Source organism: Mustela nigripes, chromosome 6 (genome assembly GCF_022355385.1).
Source record: "Mustela nigripes isolate SB6536 chromosome 6, MUSNIG.SB6536, whole genome shotgun sequence".
In the NCBI taxonomy this organism is placed as follows: Eukaryota; Metazoa; Chordata; class Mammalia; order Carnivora; family Mustelidae; genus Mustela; species Mustela nigripes.
Genome location: NC_081562.1, coordinates 24774795 through 24793507, shown reverse-complemented (window position 1 = coordinate 24793507; position 18713 = coordinate 24774795). Strand labels below are relative to the sequence as shown.

At 36.2% G+C, this 18713-nt stretch overlaps 1 protein-coding gene across 2 annotated transcripts in view; it reads right to left on the bottom strand.

The window, feature by feature from the left end:
* NTN4 (netrin 4) overlaps nt 1-18713 on the bottom strand; it is a 113578-nt gene that overhangs the window by 41979 nt on the left and 52886 nt on the right. For both annotated transcript variants that reach the window (XM_059402321.1, XM_059402323.1), the window contains exon 4: nt 1319-1445. In XM_059402321.1, coding sequence (XP_059258304.1) covers nt 1319-1445 — 127 coding nt within the window. The remainder of the gene's footprint in view (nt 1-1318; nt 1446-18713) is intronic.

The following is an 18713-nucleotide window of genomic DNA, read 5'->3' as shown; positions in this document are numbered from 1 at the left end:
AGACTGATTTGTCTTTCAAGAGGCACTATTCCTCAGTATTTGATGTACTTGGTGGAATACAAGATAGTCTCCTGTAGAGCCTGGGTTTTTGGTGGTTTGGTTTTGTTTTTAGAAGGGGTCTGCATTATTTCTTTTGTAATAATTTTGCAAAGGCACTTATAAGATTATCAATAACACCAAGTGACAAGTCTCTGTGTTCTAGATGTATTTAGATACACAGTTGGTGTCTGTGGAAAGACCAGAATGGCACTCTAGGAATTTAGGAGAAATTCTTTAGATTCTCTTGATGAGTGATTTAGAAGAAGAATCCAGACTTTTCCTGGAGGTCAACTGTGTTTGTGCTATTGTTTTTTTCATTGTTTCCTTGACATGTTATGATTTTTTGATGAGATTCACAATCTTTAGAAAGCATAATATAAGATAATTTAAAATTTATGCTTAGAGGAAATCCCTTACATTTCCGAGAAACTTAAATAAATCAACTAGGATTCCAAATTATGTATGGGAAGAGACTTCCCACAACGTTACTGACAGAACTTGCCTTTAAATTCTTGCAAAACTGAAGTTTTTAAGTATAAACATTGTTACGGGCATGTGTATTTCTCTGAATGTTTTGAATCGCAAAGAAAAAAAAATGGTTTGTATTCCCATATTTTTTACCCTCTTATCTAATCTCCAACCTCAAACCAGAAGTTAGCCCTAGTAATGCAGTCTCATTCTTGACAAACTGGCTTAATTTCAAATCTGACTTTTCATTTTAAGTATCATAAGTGAAGGCATCATGGTATTATGGAAGAAACATTTAATTTGGAGACTGAAGAGCTGGGATCAAGTCCTGACTATCATTTATTATCTTCGACAAGTTAGTTAATCTTACTGAGCCTCAATTTCCTGATCTCTCACATGGGATTAACACCACCTGGTTGCTTTATAGGGCTGTTTTGAGAACTGAATTTGAGATAGCCATTTTCATGATTATAATTTGGTATCTCAGCTACGAGGGCAATTGTATGCCATAATTTTCAGGGGCTCTTGTGTCTAGCCATGTTTTTATTTTGTCAACTTTTCAAGAAGGTCTTGCAAAATGTCCAAGAAAATGGCCAACACATTGTTGGCAAAATAGGCACACTGGCAACTTTGCAAGCAGTGATTGCTTCCAATGGTTGAGGTCATAGTGAGCAGTGATATGAGCTATGTTTGTGTAGGTCACAGTGCCTTTCACCCACTGCTTTATACTGTGTTTCTAGAGACAACAAGCAGTCCACAGATAAGTTTACTTTACAAAGAAGGCTTTTAGTCTTGTCAGCTTGGTACTCACTTCTGCACTCATGAGGAGATCCCGTTTTGCCATCAGCTGCCTCCCAAGGGCGGTCGTTGTATAATGGTGCACAGTGTTGGCAGTGGGTACCTGCTGTGTTGTGCTTACACATACACTTTCCATGGACCTACAAACAAAAATAAGTAAGAGTTGTGAGGCACAAACAATGTCAGGAAGGAATATTCTTCGCACAATCTTATCTCATTGGTTGGCTTTAGGCATATGACATGCATTCACTTTCCTAAAGAAGTCATCAAGGTGTGAGGTCCTTTCTTTAGTTTGTCCTCTGATTAATTCAGAAGATTACATAGAAGGGGCACCTGGATAGCTCAGTCAGTGAAGTATCTGACTCTTGATCTCAGCTTGGGTCCTGATCTCAGGATTGTGAGTTCAAGACCAGAGTTGGGCTCCACTCTGGGTGTGAAGCCAACTTTAAAAAAAAAAAAAAAAAGCTTACATAATACATTTTTCTTGGCTGTAGGTTACGTGACCCTATATGAGTAATTCTGGAGTAGTGGCTAGATATTTACTTAAATTTTTAATACCTTAAAATTTTTCAAATTCCTTACACAAAAGTACATCTTCACTATAAAAATTTGGAAATCTGTAAATATGATGATTTCATATCACAATCAACATTTGAAGTTTATATTTCTAGTACTTTAAAAATACAATTATACATATATATATATTAAAGATTTATTAGAGAGAGAGAGTGAAACAAAACGTGAGAGAGGAGAGGGTCAGAGTGAGAAGCAGACTGAACAGGGACTTGATCCTGGGACCCCAGGATCATGCACTGAACCAAAGGCAGTCATTTAACCAACTCAGCCACCCAGGTGCCCCCCCCCTCGCTCTCTCTATTATATATACATATATAAATATATATATATATATATATATATATGATTTCATTTATTTATTTGACAGAGAGCAAGTGCATGAGAGAGCACAAGCAGTGGGAGTGGCAGAGGGAGATGGAAAAGCAGACCCCTGCTGAGCAGGAAGCCTGACAGGGGGCTCGATCCCAGGACTCTGAGATCATGACCTGAGCCAAAGGCAGATGCTTAACCAACTGAGCTACCCAGGTGCCCCAAAATACAATTATATTTAAAACTTCTTTTTTCATATAACAACATATTGATATAATCTTTCCATTTCATTATATATTCTTGTATAGCACACATTTTTTTTTAAAGATTTTATTTATTTATTTGACAGATGGAGATCACAAGTAGGCAGGGAGGCAGGTAGAGAGAGAGTGGGGGAAGCAGGCTCCCTGCTGAGCAGAAAGCCCAATATGGGGCTTGATCCCAGGACCCTGTGATCATGACCTGGGCTGAAGGCAGAGGCTTTAACCCACTGAGCCACCCAGGCGCCCCTATAGCACACATTTTAATGGCTCCCTTGTATGGTATACAATTTATTTGACCAATCGCCTATTTTTGGTTATTTAGGTTTTAAATATTTTTACATATTATATTTTAGTTCTATAACAAATATCCTTGTAGCTATTTGTGTACATCTTTATTTATTTAGAATGTATTTTCCAGAAGTAAAACTGAAAATCAAAATAAAAAATATATATATATTTTAAAATATTTATCAAAATCAAAATCAAATATATATATATTTTTAAGGCTTTGAATGTATTATGTCATAATGACCATAATGATTTTGTTTTAATCCCACAATTCAGAGTGGTTGAGTTTATTAAAATAGTGTTCCTCATAGGGAGGCATACTTCAGTAGAATTCTCTAAGATCTGAGAGTTTTACAAGAATTTTAATTTTTTTTTGTAGACTCTCACCAACAGTTTCTAAAAATTAAGCTCTTGGATCATTATACTCCCTAATACCTAAGGACTGCCATGAACTCCAGCACCAACATGCACTTATTGACACATGATGTCATGACTGTGCAAATGAAAGCTTTGTAAAGTAGCTCAGAATGGGATCTCTAAATCTGGATCTATGAGTCTTGTTTTGTTTTGTTTCCCTTGAGAAACAGCATAACAGGCAAATTAGCATGAAAGTAATAGATGATAGCAACTAATCAACAAATATTTAATGTATTTCCACCAGGATATATAGTATGTTAGGCAATGTTTGGTACACAAAGCATTATAAAACTTAATTTCTGTGTTTAAGAATAGTATAATGTAGCTGGATTAAAAATATTTACATAGAAAAAATTTACAGATAAACAAAACAATAAATACTGAAGAAAATAAAAGGATGTTGGAATTTAAAAGATGTAGGAATCACCACAGATTGATAGTTGTGGAGGGCTTTAGGAAGGGGGTTGGGTTTTAAGCTAGTCCTGAAAGATGGGCAGTATTTCTGACAGGTAGAAGAGAAGAGACTTCCCAAGAAGAGGAAACAAGATGAACCAAGGTATGGTGCTAGGAGGCTAGGGAGAATCTGTGAACAAAATTCATTTGAATACAACCAAAATATTTTGACTGCAGTGATAAAGGAAGTACTAGAAATGACAGGTACTCGAAGTGGCCAGAATCAAAAGGAATCAAACCGTAGAGTTCAACAAATCTGGAAATAGCTACCCCAGTACATTGATGTACTACTGCTTGACCCAATTTAACACCAGAGTAAGTCGTGTTTTCTTACCCAGGAGCCCCTTTCTCTTTTAATTCTCTTAGCATATATGTCTTTGATTCCACTGGTAGAGGCACTTTGGATTATGCATTATCCAAGTCTGTGATATGACTTCTATGGACCTTATGCTCATAAAATGTTCAAGTGCAGGAATTATATAGGGCTTGGAGGACTGCAGGCTACTTGTGGGTGAGCCCCATGAGGTCTAAGTGGTGTAATCTGGAAAATTTCATAAATGATTTTGGTGGCTACCTTGCTAAATTTCACTTCTGTGTATTATAATATAAGGTTTCTATACTTAATGAAAGTTAACTATAACTGTCCTTTTAGTTCTTAGGGATTAATTAAAGTATTACTTCTTCTTAAGAGGGTAGGATTGGCTCCTTAGAGTACAATGATGTTGCAAGAATTTTTGTTAATTTTCCTTATAGAAACTGAACTAGTGTTATAGATCCAACTTACTGCTTTTGGTCTTGGAATATCCAAGTGTGAGATGAGTTACAGTTACCTGTTTTCTTGGGCTTTTTTTTTTTTTTTTTGTGACAGTCTCTCCAAGAGCTGGTTAGATGTAAAGTCCCATGGAGTTGTAAGATACATCTCCATTCACACATGCAGGTGAGTCTGAAATTTGCACTTAGATTTGGAGATCTGCAGGAATTTAATTTTTACTGCTCTATGAGAGTGTGGTCTTCTAGAGTACCTGGGTAGCTCAGTCAGTTGAGCTTCTACCTTCAGCTCATATCATGATCCCTGTGTCCTGGGATCAAGTCCTGTGTTGGGCTCCCTGCCAAGAAGGGAGCCTGCTTTTCCCTCTCCTCCCTGCTTGTGCTCTCCTTTGATATCTCTGTCTCTGTCTCTCTCTCTCTCTCCTCCAAACAAATAAATAAAATCTTAAAAATAAATAAATAAAAGAGTGTGGTCTTTTTATCCCAGCTCTTGGAAATCTGATTTTCATATTTTCTGGTAGAAATGCTCCAGTCCTACTGCTTTTATTAAATCTTTTAAATTCAGCATTCCTTATCATGATGAAAAAATAGAAACCCTTTTTAAAATAACTTTGGCATGGGAAGGTTCTCCAAAGACTCTCAGTAAAAGCTAGATGCTGACTTCATACAAAATGGAGTCTTTGGAAAAATTGAGTAAGAAAATTCTCCCAAAGTGGAAGCGTTTAGTAAAGTGAAGACACATTTATTATATAGCTAGCAGAAGATGGTAGGATAATGAAAATTAGTGGGAAGAGTAGTTTTACAATTGTCTTAATTCTATAACCTGTAAAAATAATCCCACATACAGAACACCAAGGATACAAATATTTGATGAAGTTAGAGTCAGAATTCCTGGAATAAACCACCCCTAATTCACCACTACTGTTATATGGAGTATTATCTGAAGGGGGCATTTTAGAAAATGTTAAAAGTAAATATGGTAAAGACCAAAGTCAATAAATGCTATTTATATAAAACGTCTTAGTCCTTGATGCTGTGTCTAAAGAACATGTAGGATTTTCCTTAGATAAAAACCCCAAAGTAATATTCTGGGGAAAATCCATAAATAAAGAGGGCACGTGTTGGGGAGGTAGATTCTATATAGATCATGGAATATATTAAATATCAGCTTCGGATGCTGGAATTTACCCTGTAGGTACTGAAGATCCATTGAAGATCTTTGAATAAGGAAATGATTAAAAGGTATATTAAATACATGTTCTTTTCTTCTCTCTTAAAAAAAACCTTCTTTCTACCTCATTCCCATCTTGTCTCTTGTGTTCTTTCTTCCACTTCCCTTTTTACTGTTTCTATGCCATACATACGTACATATATATGGTAAATAAATATACCAGCTTATGGTTTTGTTTTGTTTGTTTGTTTTTACCCCAGCTTATGGTTTCCAACATCCAGTGGCACTCACATATATTTTCTGATGATGCTCAAAAATCTAAAATGTTGTTAATTCTTATTGCCTTTTAGCATCTCTTCTCCTTTTAAACAACCATTTACTGAGTACTGTATAAGATAGATGCTGTGAAGTATTGTTCATTTTCTTTAGAGGAACTAAATTTTCATTATAGGTCAGTTTATCAGGCTTGGTCTTGGAATGCCTGAGCCTATACGTAAAACCCAGCCGTAGCCCACAAGTTGCAGGCCTCAGGAGGGCACAGACATCTAGGGAAGCCTCATCAAACATTCACATGTATCACAAGATAATGGGGACAGGTCCTTTCCCTCTGGAGTACAGATTTCAGAGCATTCCCTTGCTCCCACATGCTGAGAATTGGGATGAGCCTCCCAGGGCCTGAAAAATGCCAGCCCAGCAAATTTTTCTGCACACAGAAAAATTCGAGGAGCTATCATTTTGAGAATTACCAAAAATAGCTGTAAATCATTATCTAGACCATCTGAAACAAGAAATCCTTCCTCAGCGATACAACCATTACTGTTCAAGCTTGAAAGATCACCCACTATTTGATGCTCGTGAAAAATGTGCAAGTAAAACTAGGTCTTTATTGGGGGGAAGAAAAACAACAGAAAAAGGAAACTTTAGTACCAAGTTAAACATAGCTCTTGTTTGATACACAAACATGAATTAATAAGGGGCAGAAAAATGGAATTATATACTTAAGGTGTAGTTGAAGAAGAGGGGTGGCTGGTTGTCTGATTGGAAAAGGAGAAATTGACTTTAATCGCAAGTTTATAACTCCTAATTATCTAAGAAGTATACCTTGGTATTTTGGTTATTCTGTGCATTTCATAATCCCCTTTTTTATACTAAGAACTATTTTTATACTAAGAACTATTCTGTTGATGTCAAAAATTTTCCTACTTGTATCTAATATTGTTTGTTGTTAATATTAACCTATATGCAAGTAATTTTCAGCATACTTATAGGGAAGGACTCATGCAAACTTTGAACCACTAATTTAAGCAATTATTGGAAAAGGCATGCTCATTAGTAACTATGCACTTTAGTGCCATATATATATCTATGTAGATATATATATATTATAGATATATTATATATATTATATCTATATATATATCTATTATATATTTTATATATATATATAAAATATATCTATTTGGTTCTAACATATATATTAGCCAAATAGATAAGGAGAGAAAATGCAATTTCTTCATATTTGAAGTTACAAACAAAGGAATCTAAGTTGGGGGCAAAATGAGGAAATTATTATCTTTCAGATCCATCACTGGAAGATAGATAGGTCTTGCCTCAAAACGCTGCTGCTTCATTGCTGTTCCTTTTGGGGCAGAAGAAATTCCAGCAGTCTGTACCCATGGAGTTGAGGAAATTGGCCATGGCAAGAGAATGTGAGAATTGGATCATTGGTAGTGTCAGGTATATATGGGTTGGACAGTCACTTATCAAGATGTTGTAGAATACTTAAACATTAGATGGGAGATTGACTTAGACAACATTCAGGGTCCTACCAGTCTTAGGATTCTATGATTTAAAAAAAAAAATTATTTATTTATTAATGAGAGAGAGAGAGCAAGAGCGAGCGAGTGTGAGGACAAGCAGGGGGAGAGGTAGGCAGGGAGAGAAGGAGGCTCCCCGCTGAGCAAGGAGCCCTATGTGGGACTCGATCCTACCACGCTGGGATTGGGATCATGACCTGAGCCGAAGACGAATGCTCAACTGACTAAGCCACCCAGGTGTCCCAGGATTCTGTGATTTTAAGGCCTTCTTCTCTGTGTTGGAAATACTGTTGGTTGTAGGCAACTACCCATAATCTTTTCTGAACTCCCAAGAAGACTTATATGGCTGGGTCCTACTGCCAACTCACCAATGCAGAACATTTCCAGATCATCTGAAAATCAAAGGGATTTTGGAAGAGCTAGAAGAGTATCTCTTCCTTCCTGCAGGCACTTCTTGTGACACACAGATGAAGAAGTAAATAAGTGTTAATAGATATTCTCTGAAGACAGACTTTCATTTGTTGATATTGACTATACATAAACGAGCATAAATTCTATTTTTATTTTTCTTCTACTGTTTTCCACCCCTGCTGCATTTTTAAGAAATCATGGGCTAAATATCATTCTAGCTCCTGCCTTCCAAATAAAGGTATACTTCATCATCTAGTAATGCTTGCTACAGACATTCACCATAATGGAAATTACCGAAGCAAAAAAATCAATCCGGTTAATGCTTTGGAGGATTCATATTAATTGAATTCTTTTAGGAATGCCTGAAAAAAAATTGCTTCCCAACTGCTTTCCAAGAAAGAAAGGAACAGCTGTTGCTCATGTCTTACTAAAAATTATAATGAAAATTAGTGGTGGGGGGGAGCCTTCACAGCTAAGTATTCAGAAATTCTTGTTTCATCAAGTAAGTGATTTTCTTGTGCCATGGTGCCTTTATTGTTTACATATACATGATTTTATTTTCATTTTTCCCATTCAACTTTGAATTCCAGTGGCAAATGAGTTTTCTTTCATACTGTCATTGGAACGTTAAAAAATGTTTGTGAAAAGAGAAGGCAAACAGTGCCTATTCTATGAACCAAAGGAAAATGCCCACTTACAGGCAGCTGCAGCAATTCACAGAACTCTATTTAACTATGACAAATGATTTAGAAGTGGAACAATGCTACACAGCAATTTAAGACAAAATGTGAAGGCAAAAACTGATTCATTTCTAAAGAGATAATATGTCCCTTTTAGAAGAAAAGGATTAACTTCTAAAAGAATGAACTTCTTATGCATGCAAAGAGATAAACTCTAATAACGGGCTCGCCTGTTAGAGCCTTCCCCTCTCAAGCTGGACAAAAACCACAGACAACAATGCTGCAGCACAAACCTTTGAATAGAAAGCATTGTGAGGAAAACATGTCTTTTCATTAACAAATAAAATATCCCTTTTCTCCATTAAAGGTTTGAATGTTTTAATTTAACAGAAGATGTGGGAGTGCTATGGTGAATATGAAGCATAATAATTGAGTTTGGTGGAAAAGGTGGCTTGAAACATACTGTTTCAGAATGGGCCCAAAAAGTTGAAGGCTGAGTATTCCAAACCCTTGCCTAATAATATATATAGCAAGAATGCAACCAATTGAAAAGTTTTATGATCCATTCATTGGTCTGAACTTGGACACTAGAGAAAGCAGTCCTTGTAAGAAAGTATGGGCAATAAAATAAAGTTAGATATAGAGCAGAAACAATTATGATTAAAGAATGAAAACTGGCCAGTACTTTGAGACTTCTCTTGTCTCAGCCAGTTGCCTGAAATTCTTCCTGTAGAAATTCATTCCTTTAGCTCTAAATGGGGTTGGAGGTCCAGGAGCTCCCTACGAAAATGCACTTATGCTCCAAAAGGGGCAAATCCTCATATATTAGCAACAAACATATCAGCTGGGATTATAACCATCTGTTCTCAATCGTAGAACTAGACTCCAAGTTGCCTCGAGGAGGAAGAGACTTCATGATTGAGGAGAAGGGAAGGTCTTAGGGGTAAAGGGAAGGAGCCAAAGACAAACTATGCCTACGTTCGCCGTCTTGCCAAGAACCTTGCTTTGGCTGAAGAGCTGGAAAAAAGCATGAATGGAACAAATGCAAATTTCATAAGAAAACTGCATGTAATACACTGTATAGTAATCATGGGCTTATCTGCCTCCTCCGCTAGACTGTAAGCCCGTTGAGGGAAGAAACTATGGGTTAAATTTCTTCGAATCTCCAGTAAGTGACATGTAATAGGTTTTCAACAAGTATGTGTTAATTCTTTTTCATTCTGCAAATATTTTCAATAGAGCACTGATAACCTTAGTTATTGGATTTAGTTACATTTTATAAACTTGCCAAGAAGGCAGAGTACCAATGATGCATTTGGGAATAGGATACTTTCAATTGTCACAAAGCAGGATTTGGGGTAGAATAGGATTGAAAGACATTCAGGTTTGTCCAGAGTGCTTCCTATAAGGTGTATACTAGTTTACATCCAGGCAAGGCATGTGGGCAAATGCATTCTTATCTGTAGTAATCATCTCTAGTTGCTGTGGAAGATCTGTAAGCTTAAGGAACATGGAGGGAATGTTCCCTCCCTCAGTCACAGAAGTAAATGAGAATAATAATAACAACAGTGATGATGATAAATAATAACAATAGTAGTAGTAGATAATATTGAGTAGCACTCTGTACTGGGCACTGTTCTGGTTCACTGCATAACTATTAACTGATTGGATTTACACAAGAACCCTGTAAGGTAGGGACAATGATCAGTGCCATTTCACAAGGGAGGAAACTGAAGTTCAAAGAGTCCAGATAATTTGCCTAAGGTCACAAAAGCCAGTAAGTGCTGGAGCGACAGTATTTGAATTCTAGGAGGCTGACTCCAATCATCTTAACTCTTACCTATGCTATGATAAAACCCTAGGAAGAAGGATTTTGAGGGGTCCACTTCAGCCAAGTCCCTTAAGAATGTTACCTCAGTAAAACAGATGTGTTCCAAAACAATTTGTCCTTGGAGAACTCTTGAGGACAGAAGCTGATTTGGGCTCAAAGTGAGCCATTTCATGAGGTTTCTGGTCTTGAGTGGATTATTAGTCCTGCTCCTCTGGGAGAAGCCTAGTGGTTTTGGAGATAGGAGAATACTAGCAGATTGGCCCCCATCACCCCCTGGCATGAATAAGTTGAGGGCATGTAAGGGATCTCATTGGTTCAGTGTAAAACCTGAGTCCTGAAGTTCAGTGTAAAACCCGAGTCCAAAAATTAATTAATTTCTGGGCCACTGCAAGTTTTACTTCTCAGAAACTTGGTGAATAAATTTATAGATGAAGAGGATAACGGGAATGTAAATAAACTCTAATTAAAGATGTGTTCCTTGTGGATAGCACCTCTTTATGTTATTTACTGTCCCTTTTAGATGCCATGGGGTTGGAAAGTAATATCATATAGTGTGGTGATTTTTACAGTCAGTATTATTTATGTTATTAATAGCAGTACTGTCAGTAATTCAGGTTATGGAGAATGGTTAAGTGAAAATATTGTAGATATCCTAATGATTCAGATACATTTTTAGATTCAGGTTGCTATGTTATTTCCATTTTTTTCATGTACAAAATTTTGTATACCCCAAACTGTGATTTGTATATCTAAATGGCAGTTTATTTGTGCCATTGTGCACGCTCTTTACCACCAAAAAAAAAAAAAAAAAAAAAAAAAAATCAGGAGTTGAAGGAGTATTCAGAAGCATGCATACACAAACAAGCAAAATTTTCAAATGCCACCAAATTTATGTACTCCAAATTGTGGGCATTTATTCCAAGATTGTTTAAAGATGTGGTTCAGCAGCTCTTTTTTCAAAGAGTATTACAGCTAGAACTAAGAACTAAAATCAAGTTTTCTGAGTTATCTTTCAACATACATCATGGCCCCTTTTGGAAAAATTAGATGATTGGTCAAACCAAAACCAAAGAAATTAAAAACAAACTCCCCAAACCTACCTGTCTGCATAAAGGAGGGCAGAAACTGCTTCAGGGTGGAGAAAAACAAATTTGTGCCTTCAGATAAATTACAAAACACTTTTGGGTTTAAAAATATTATTAATAAAGTAACCTCATTTAAAAAGCCACATGAAAGTAGGTTTGAAAATATCCCCATTGTTTTATTTTTTTTTAAGATTTTATTTATTTATTTGACAGACAGAGATCACAAGTAGGCAGAGAAGCAGGCAGAGAGAGAGAGGGAAGCAGGCTCCCCGCTGAGCTGAGAGCCCGATGCGGGGCTCGATCCCAGGACCCTGGGATCATGACCTGAGCCGAAGGCAGAGGCTTTAACCCACTGAGCCACCCAGGCGCCCCAATATCCCCATTGTTTTAAAGTGTACTATTACTGGTTCAACTGTGTATTTTTTTGTTAAGTGAGCACTTTAAAATTGGGGTCCTTGAGGAATTTTTAGGTAGGATTCTCTCACCCTTCAGAGTAATGACTTTCTAGAACAAAGAAAATCTCTTCTTTTTATGAATCCAGGGATAGGGACTACTTTTATTTATTACTAGGGGCTTAAGAGGTTTAAGTGTACTGTCTTTTGAGAAAGATGCTTTGGATCCTATCTGTAAGTATATTCAGCATTCTTTATCTATATATGTGTGGTTCTTTTAATTATCTCTTGAATAAGTTGTAATGTCTTGCTGGTCCTTCATTAATTAATGAGTTAAATAAAATTTTTGACCTGTGTTTATTTTATATCTGAACGAGAGTCATGACTTCACTCTTAAAATTATCCTTGGAGCCCCTGGGTGGCTCAGTAGGTGAAGCATCTGCCTTCAGCTCGGGTCATGATCTCAGGGTCCTGGGATCAAGCGCCATGTTGGACTCTCTGCTCAGTGGGGAGTCTGCTTGCTCCTCTCCCTCTCCCTTTTCTCCTTCCCCCTACTTGTGCTCTCTCTCACTCTCAAATAAATAAGTAAATAAATAAATAAAATCTTTAAAAAAAATGTATCCTTTAACACTACCATTTCTTATTCGGCACATGTTCTTCCATCTATCAAGTCTGCTTGAGCAGGTACTTCTAAAAGGAGAATTCCAACTTGCTTTATATAGCTAAATGGGTTTTGATGTTTAATATTTTCTCAAGATTAGTTCTACTGGCTTCCTCTTTTCAGTATCATCAGTTACTTTATCTTTCCTTTGGGGACTATAATAAATATTTCTGCCATAAAAATACAACGTATTGCATGGAGCACTGGGCATGGTGCATAAACAATGAAGTTTGAAACACTGAAAAAAAAATAAAATTAAAAAATACAAATAGCATGGAACTAAATATTGTGATGCTCTGGAGGCTTATGAAGATTACATTTAGATAAGATCATTCTATTACCAACTTATGTGATTTTTCCCCCCACCATTACCTGATTGCATAGAACTGTTTTTTATTTGTTCTTTCTTTCCAATGGGTTTTAAGAATTATTTTTGACTACTGGGTTTTTAAAACTGATGTCTGTCCAACAGACATAGTTATTTGGATAAATGTTACAAGTGAATCAAGCTAGATTATGTGCATAATTTCGTTTCAGATTTTCATGTGTGCAATGACAATATAGTAAGGCTCTATGATTTTAAGATATGTATTTTAGTACATCTAAGTCTTTCTTGTCTTATAATATCCAATTTGCTTCTCTTCCCTGTGATAGCCACAATTTCTTCAGCTATAAGATACAGAACAAGAGAAGATTGGCAAATATCATTAGATTCTTGCTGTAGTTTTGTCCTGAGGCAAAATTTGAGTTTACTATAAAACTGTATAAGAAACTATGTTGGTATATAGCTAAGTAATTTGGAATTTCTTTCAAGCCAAATTGCTATCTGGTCCCTGTGTCCAGTTACTAAGACAGCTGTTACATAGCAGTTCCACCTGCTCCCATGTCTTTCTTCACTTGATCTCTGTTAAGTCTTGTTTTCATAACTTCACTTTGCACTTGTCTTCATACACTGAAACTTTTCCGAGGTCATAATGCAAATCAGTGACAGAACAGGGAACAGGACTCCCAAGAGAATTCTAAAATATTAGAGGCCACATCTTAGAACAGTGATGGAATCAGGAGGATTTTCCCCCTTCCCATCAACACCTAAAATAACTTCCCACGATAACATCTCTTTGAAGGGAAAAGAGAGCATATCACTTTCAATTCCTTAGTACCTATTTAATATTAATAATTTTAGGGAAAAAAAGCAAAAGTGGAATTAATAATATATAACTTCTAATGGGCTGTTAAAACTATTAACACGATAACTAGGAGACAAGAATCTGGGAAACTGAGTGAAGGCAAAAACTAGAAGAACTCATTTTGTAAGCGACTTATCTGTCACGCAGCATTGGACATGAGAATGGAGGAAGGATTTGTGGGGTTTTATTCAATGTCTTTTTGGATTTAGATGGTTTTTATAATGAGTTGGGGGCCAGGTAAATTCTATTAGAAGTGCTGTGGGGGATTAATAAGTACTTTTCATCCTACTGACATTCACTTTCTCAATGTGTTCACATAGCCTCTGGTTATTTTAAAGGAAAATTCCTTGTCAGAGACTATTTTGCATTCTCACACAAAGTTTTTTCTTTTTTTTTAAATTTCATTCATTCCAGTTCTCATTTCCCACTGTTTTCCTTCCTTCTTGACAGCTCTGTTTGACTGTCACTCAGCATTCTATACAGTACAGAGGGTATTACAAAAGTTGACTTGTTTAAGATAAATGAGCCCCTGATTGTGGTACAAGAAGCCAGTTGCTAGGGCATGTTTTCTTCCATAGTCTTTTGTTATTGAATTAATTAATTCATTCAGACGCTTCTTTTTATATCAGAAAAATTACTTGTTTCTAGGTAAATCTTATAAAATGTAGTCTTCACGATTGAGCATGCTCATATCAAAAAAAAACAACAACAAACTTATGCTCGTTTGGCAACTCTATCAGGATGCAGAGTCATTAAGAAATTTGCGATCATCTGTATATGGCCAGAAACAACAGGCACAGCTTTTGGAAGAATTCGTTTTCCTCAATACCCATCCATTCAAAGCTCTTGCTTTTAAAAACAGTCAGCTTAATGACCAGGACTTAAAAAAATATATATTCATTCTACAAAATTCCTCCTTAACCAGCCATAGGTTTTTGTATGTTTAGCTACTGATTTTTTGTATTGTAATTAATTCATGTGACATAAAACTTAACATTTTAACCATGTTAAAGTGTCCAATTCAGTGGTCTTTAGTATATCAAAATGTTGTGCAATAATTACCACCATCTAATTCCAGAGCATTTTCATCACCCCCAAAAGAAACCTTGCGCTCATTAAACAGTCACTCCCCATCTCTCCCCAACTCCTGGCAACCTCTACTGTCTTTATGGATTTGCCTATTCTGGACATTACATATAAAAGGTGTGATACAATATGTGGTCTTCTGTGTCTGCTTTCTTTCACTTAGCATAAAGTTTTCAAGGTTCATTCATGTTGTAGCATGCATCAGTACTTCATTCTTTTTTTACACCTGGATAATATTCCTTTTTAAAAAAATAGCTTTCTTTGTGTCCTTTGTTTTTCACTTATCTTTTTATGTTTCAAGTTTTTATTTAAATTCTCGTTAATTAGCATATAGTTGTAACATTAGTTTCAGGAGTAGAATTTAGTGATTCATCACTTACATACAACATCCGGTGCTCACCACATCAAGAACTCTCCATAATGCCCGTCACCGTGCCCATCCCCCCTTCCCACCTCCCCTCCAGCAGCCCTCAGTTTGTTCTCAATAGTTGAGTCTCTTTTATGGTTTGCCTCTCTCTCTTCCCTCCCACCCCCCATGTTAATCAGATTTGTTTCTTAAATTCCATGTATGAGTGAAATAATATGGTATTTGTCTTTCTCTGATTTATTTTGCTTAGTATAATGTGCTCTAGCTCCATCCACATTGCTGCAAATGTTGATTTCATTCTTTTTCATGATTGAGTAATATTCAACTGTATATAAACACCACATCTTCTTTATCCATTCATCAGTCAGTGGACATTTGGGCTCTATCCATAACTTAGCTATTGTTGATAGGATAATATTCCACTGTACAGATACATCACATTTTCTGTATCCATTCATCAGCTAAAGGGCACTGGAGTTGCTTCCACTTTTTAGTTTTTGTAAATGATGCTGCTATGTAAATGATGTTTCTCTATATTCTAGCCAACATTTATTATTATTTACCTTTTTGGTTATAGTCATCCTACTGGGTTTGAAGTGGTATTTCATTGTGGTTTTGATTTGCATTTCCCTAGTGACTAAGGATGCTGGGCATCTTTTTTTAAAATCTAAATCCAATTAGCCAACATATAGTACATCATTAGTTTCAGATGTAGAGTTCAGTAATTCATCAATTGCATGTAACACCCAATGCTCATCACATCACGTGCCCTGCTTAATGCCCATCATCTAGTTACCACATCCACCCACGGACCTCCCCTCCAGCAGGCCTCAGTTTGTTTCCTATAGTTAAGAGTCTCTGATGGTTTGTCTCCCTCCCTGACTTCTTCCCATTCAATTTTCCATCCTTTCTCCCAGGATCCTCTGTGCTATTTCTTATATTCCACATATGAGTGATACCATATGATAATTGTCTTTCTCTGATTGACTTAATTTTCTCAGAATAATAACCTCCAGTTCCATCCACATCAATGTAAGTGGTCAGATTTCATCCTTTCTGATGGTAGAGTAATATTCCATTGTACATATGTATATACCACATCTTTTTTTATCCATTCATCTGTCAAAGGACATCTGGGCTTTGTCCATATTTTGGCTGTTGTGGACACGGCTGCTATAAACATTGGGGTGCAGGTGCCCCTTCAGATCACTACATTTGTATCTTTGGGGTAAATATCTAGTACTGCAGTACTGGGTTATAGGGTAGCTCTAGTTTTAATTTCTTGAGGGACCTCCATACTGTTTTCCAAAGTGGTTGTGCCAGCTTGCATTTCCACCAGCAGTGTAAGAGCGTTCCCCTTTCTCTGCATCCTTGCCAACATTTGTTGTTTTCTGACTTGTTAATTTTAGCCATTCTTACTGGTGCAAAGTGGCATCTCACTGTGCTTTTGATTTATATTTCCCTGATGCCAAATGATGCTGAGAATTTTCTCATGTGTCTGTTGGCCATTTGTATGTCTTTTTTTGAGAAATGTCTGTTCATGTATTCTGCCCATTTCTTGATTGGATTATTTGTATTTCGGGTGTTGGTTTGATAAGTTCTTTATAGATCTTGGATACTAGCCCTTTATCTGATATGTTGTTTGCAAATATCTTTTCCCATTCTGTCAATTTTCTTTTGGTTTTATCAACTTCCCTTTGCTGTGCAGAAGCTTTTTATCTTGATGAATGCCAGTAGTTCATTTTTCTATTTGTTTCCCTTGTCTTTGGAGACATATCTAGCAAGAGTTGCTGCAGCTGAGGTTGAAGAGCTTGGTGCCTCTGTTCTCCTCTAGGATTTTGATGGATTCCTGTTTCAGATTTAGGTCTTTCATTCATTTTGAGTTTGTTTTTGTGTAAGAAAACGGCCCAGTTTCATTCTTCTACGTGTGGCTGTCCAATTTTCCGAACACTATATTTTGAAGGGACTTTTTCCCATTGGATATTCTTTCTTACTTTGTCAAAGATCAGTTGACCATAGAGTTGAGGTTCCATTTCCGGGTTCTCTATTCTGTTCCACAGCTCTATGTGTCTGTTTTGTTGTCATAATGATTACAGCTTTGTAATAGAGCTTGAAGTCTGGAATTGTGATGCCACCAGCTTTGGTTTTCTTTATCAGCATTCCTCTGTCTATTCAGGCTCTTTTCTGGTACCATACAAATTTTAGGATTATTTGTTCCGGCTCTGTGAAAAATATCAGTGCTATTTTGATACGGATTGCTTTGAATGTATAGATTGCTCTAGGTAGCATAGACATCTTAACAATATTTGTTCTTCCGATCTGTGAGCATGAAATGTTTTTCTATTACTTTGTGTCTTCCTGAATTTCCCTCTTAAGTGTTTTATAGTTTTTAGAGTACAGATCCTTTACCTCTTTAGTTAGTTTTATTCCTAGGCATCTTACTGTTTTTGGCACAGTTGCAAATGGGCTTGTTTTCTTATTTCTCTTTCTGCAGTTTCATTTTTCATGTAGAAATGCAACGGATCTCTATATATTGATTTTGTATCCTGCAATTCATTTATTAGTTCTAGCAGTTTTTTGGTGGAGTCCTTTGGATTTTTTTGTATAGAGTACCATGTCATCTGCAAATAGTGAAAGTTTTACTTTTCCTTTGCTGATTTGGATGCATTTTATTTCTTTTTGTTGTCTGATTGCTATGGCTAGGACTTCCAGTACTTTGGTAAATCAATGTTGTAAGGGTGGACGTCCTTGTCTTGTTCCTGACCTTAAGGGAAAATCTTGTAGTTTTTCCCCATTAAGGATGATGTTAGCTGTGGGTTTTTTTATACATGGTCTTTATTATGTTTAGGTATGTCCCTCTACACCTACTATGTTGAGAGTTTTTATCATGAATGGATGTTGTACTTTGTCAAATGCTTTTTCTGCATCTATTGAAATAATCATATGGTTCTTTCTTATCCTTTCTCTTATTGATGTGATGTATCTCATTGGTCGATTTGCAAATATTGAACACTTGCTACCCAGGAATAAATCCCATTTGATTGTGATGAATTATTATTTTAATGTATTGTTGGATTCAGTTTGCTAGTATTTTGTTGGAAAGTTTTGCATTTATGTTTTCAGAGATATTGTCCTGTGGTTCTCTTTTTTGTGGTGTCTTTATCTGGTTTTGTTATCAGGATAATGCTGGCCTCAGAATGAATTGAAAGTTTTCCTTCTTTTTCTATTTTTTGGACTCGTTTGAGAAGAATAAGTACTAACCTTCTTTAAATGTTTGGTAGAAATTGCCTGTGAAGCCATCTGGTCCTGGATTTTTATTTGTTGGGAGCTTTTTGATTACTGATTTGATTTCTTGGCTGGTAATCAGTTTGTTCAACTCTTCTATTTCTTATTGTTTCAGCTTTGGTAGGTTATATGTTTCTAGGAATTTATCCATTTCTTCTGTATTGGTCAGTTTTGGGTCCTATAGTTTTTTCATAATATTCTCTTATAATTGTTAGTATTTCTGTGGGGTTGGTTGTTATTTCTCCTCTGTCGTTTATAATTTTATTTATTTGGGTCCTTTCTCTCTCTCTCTCTCTCTCTCTCTCTCTTTTTTTTTTTTTGATAGGTCTGGATACAGGTTTATCAATTTTATTCATTTTTT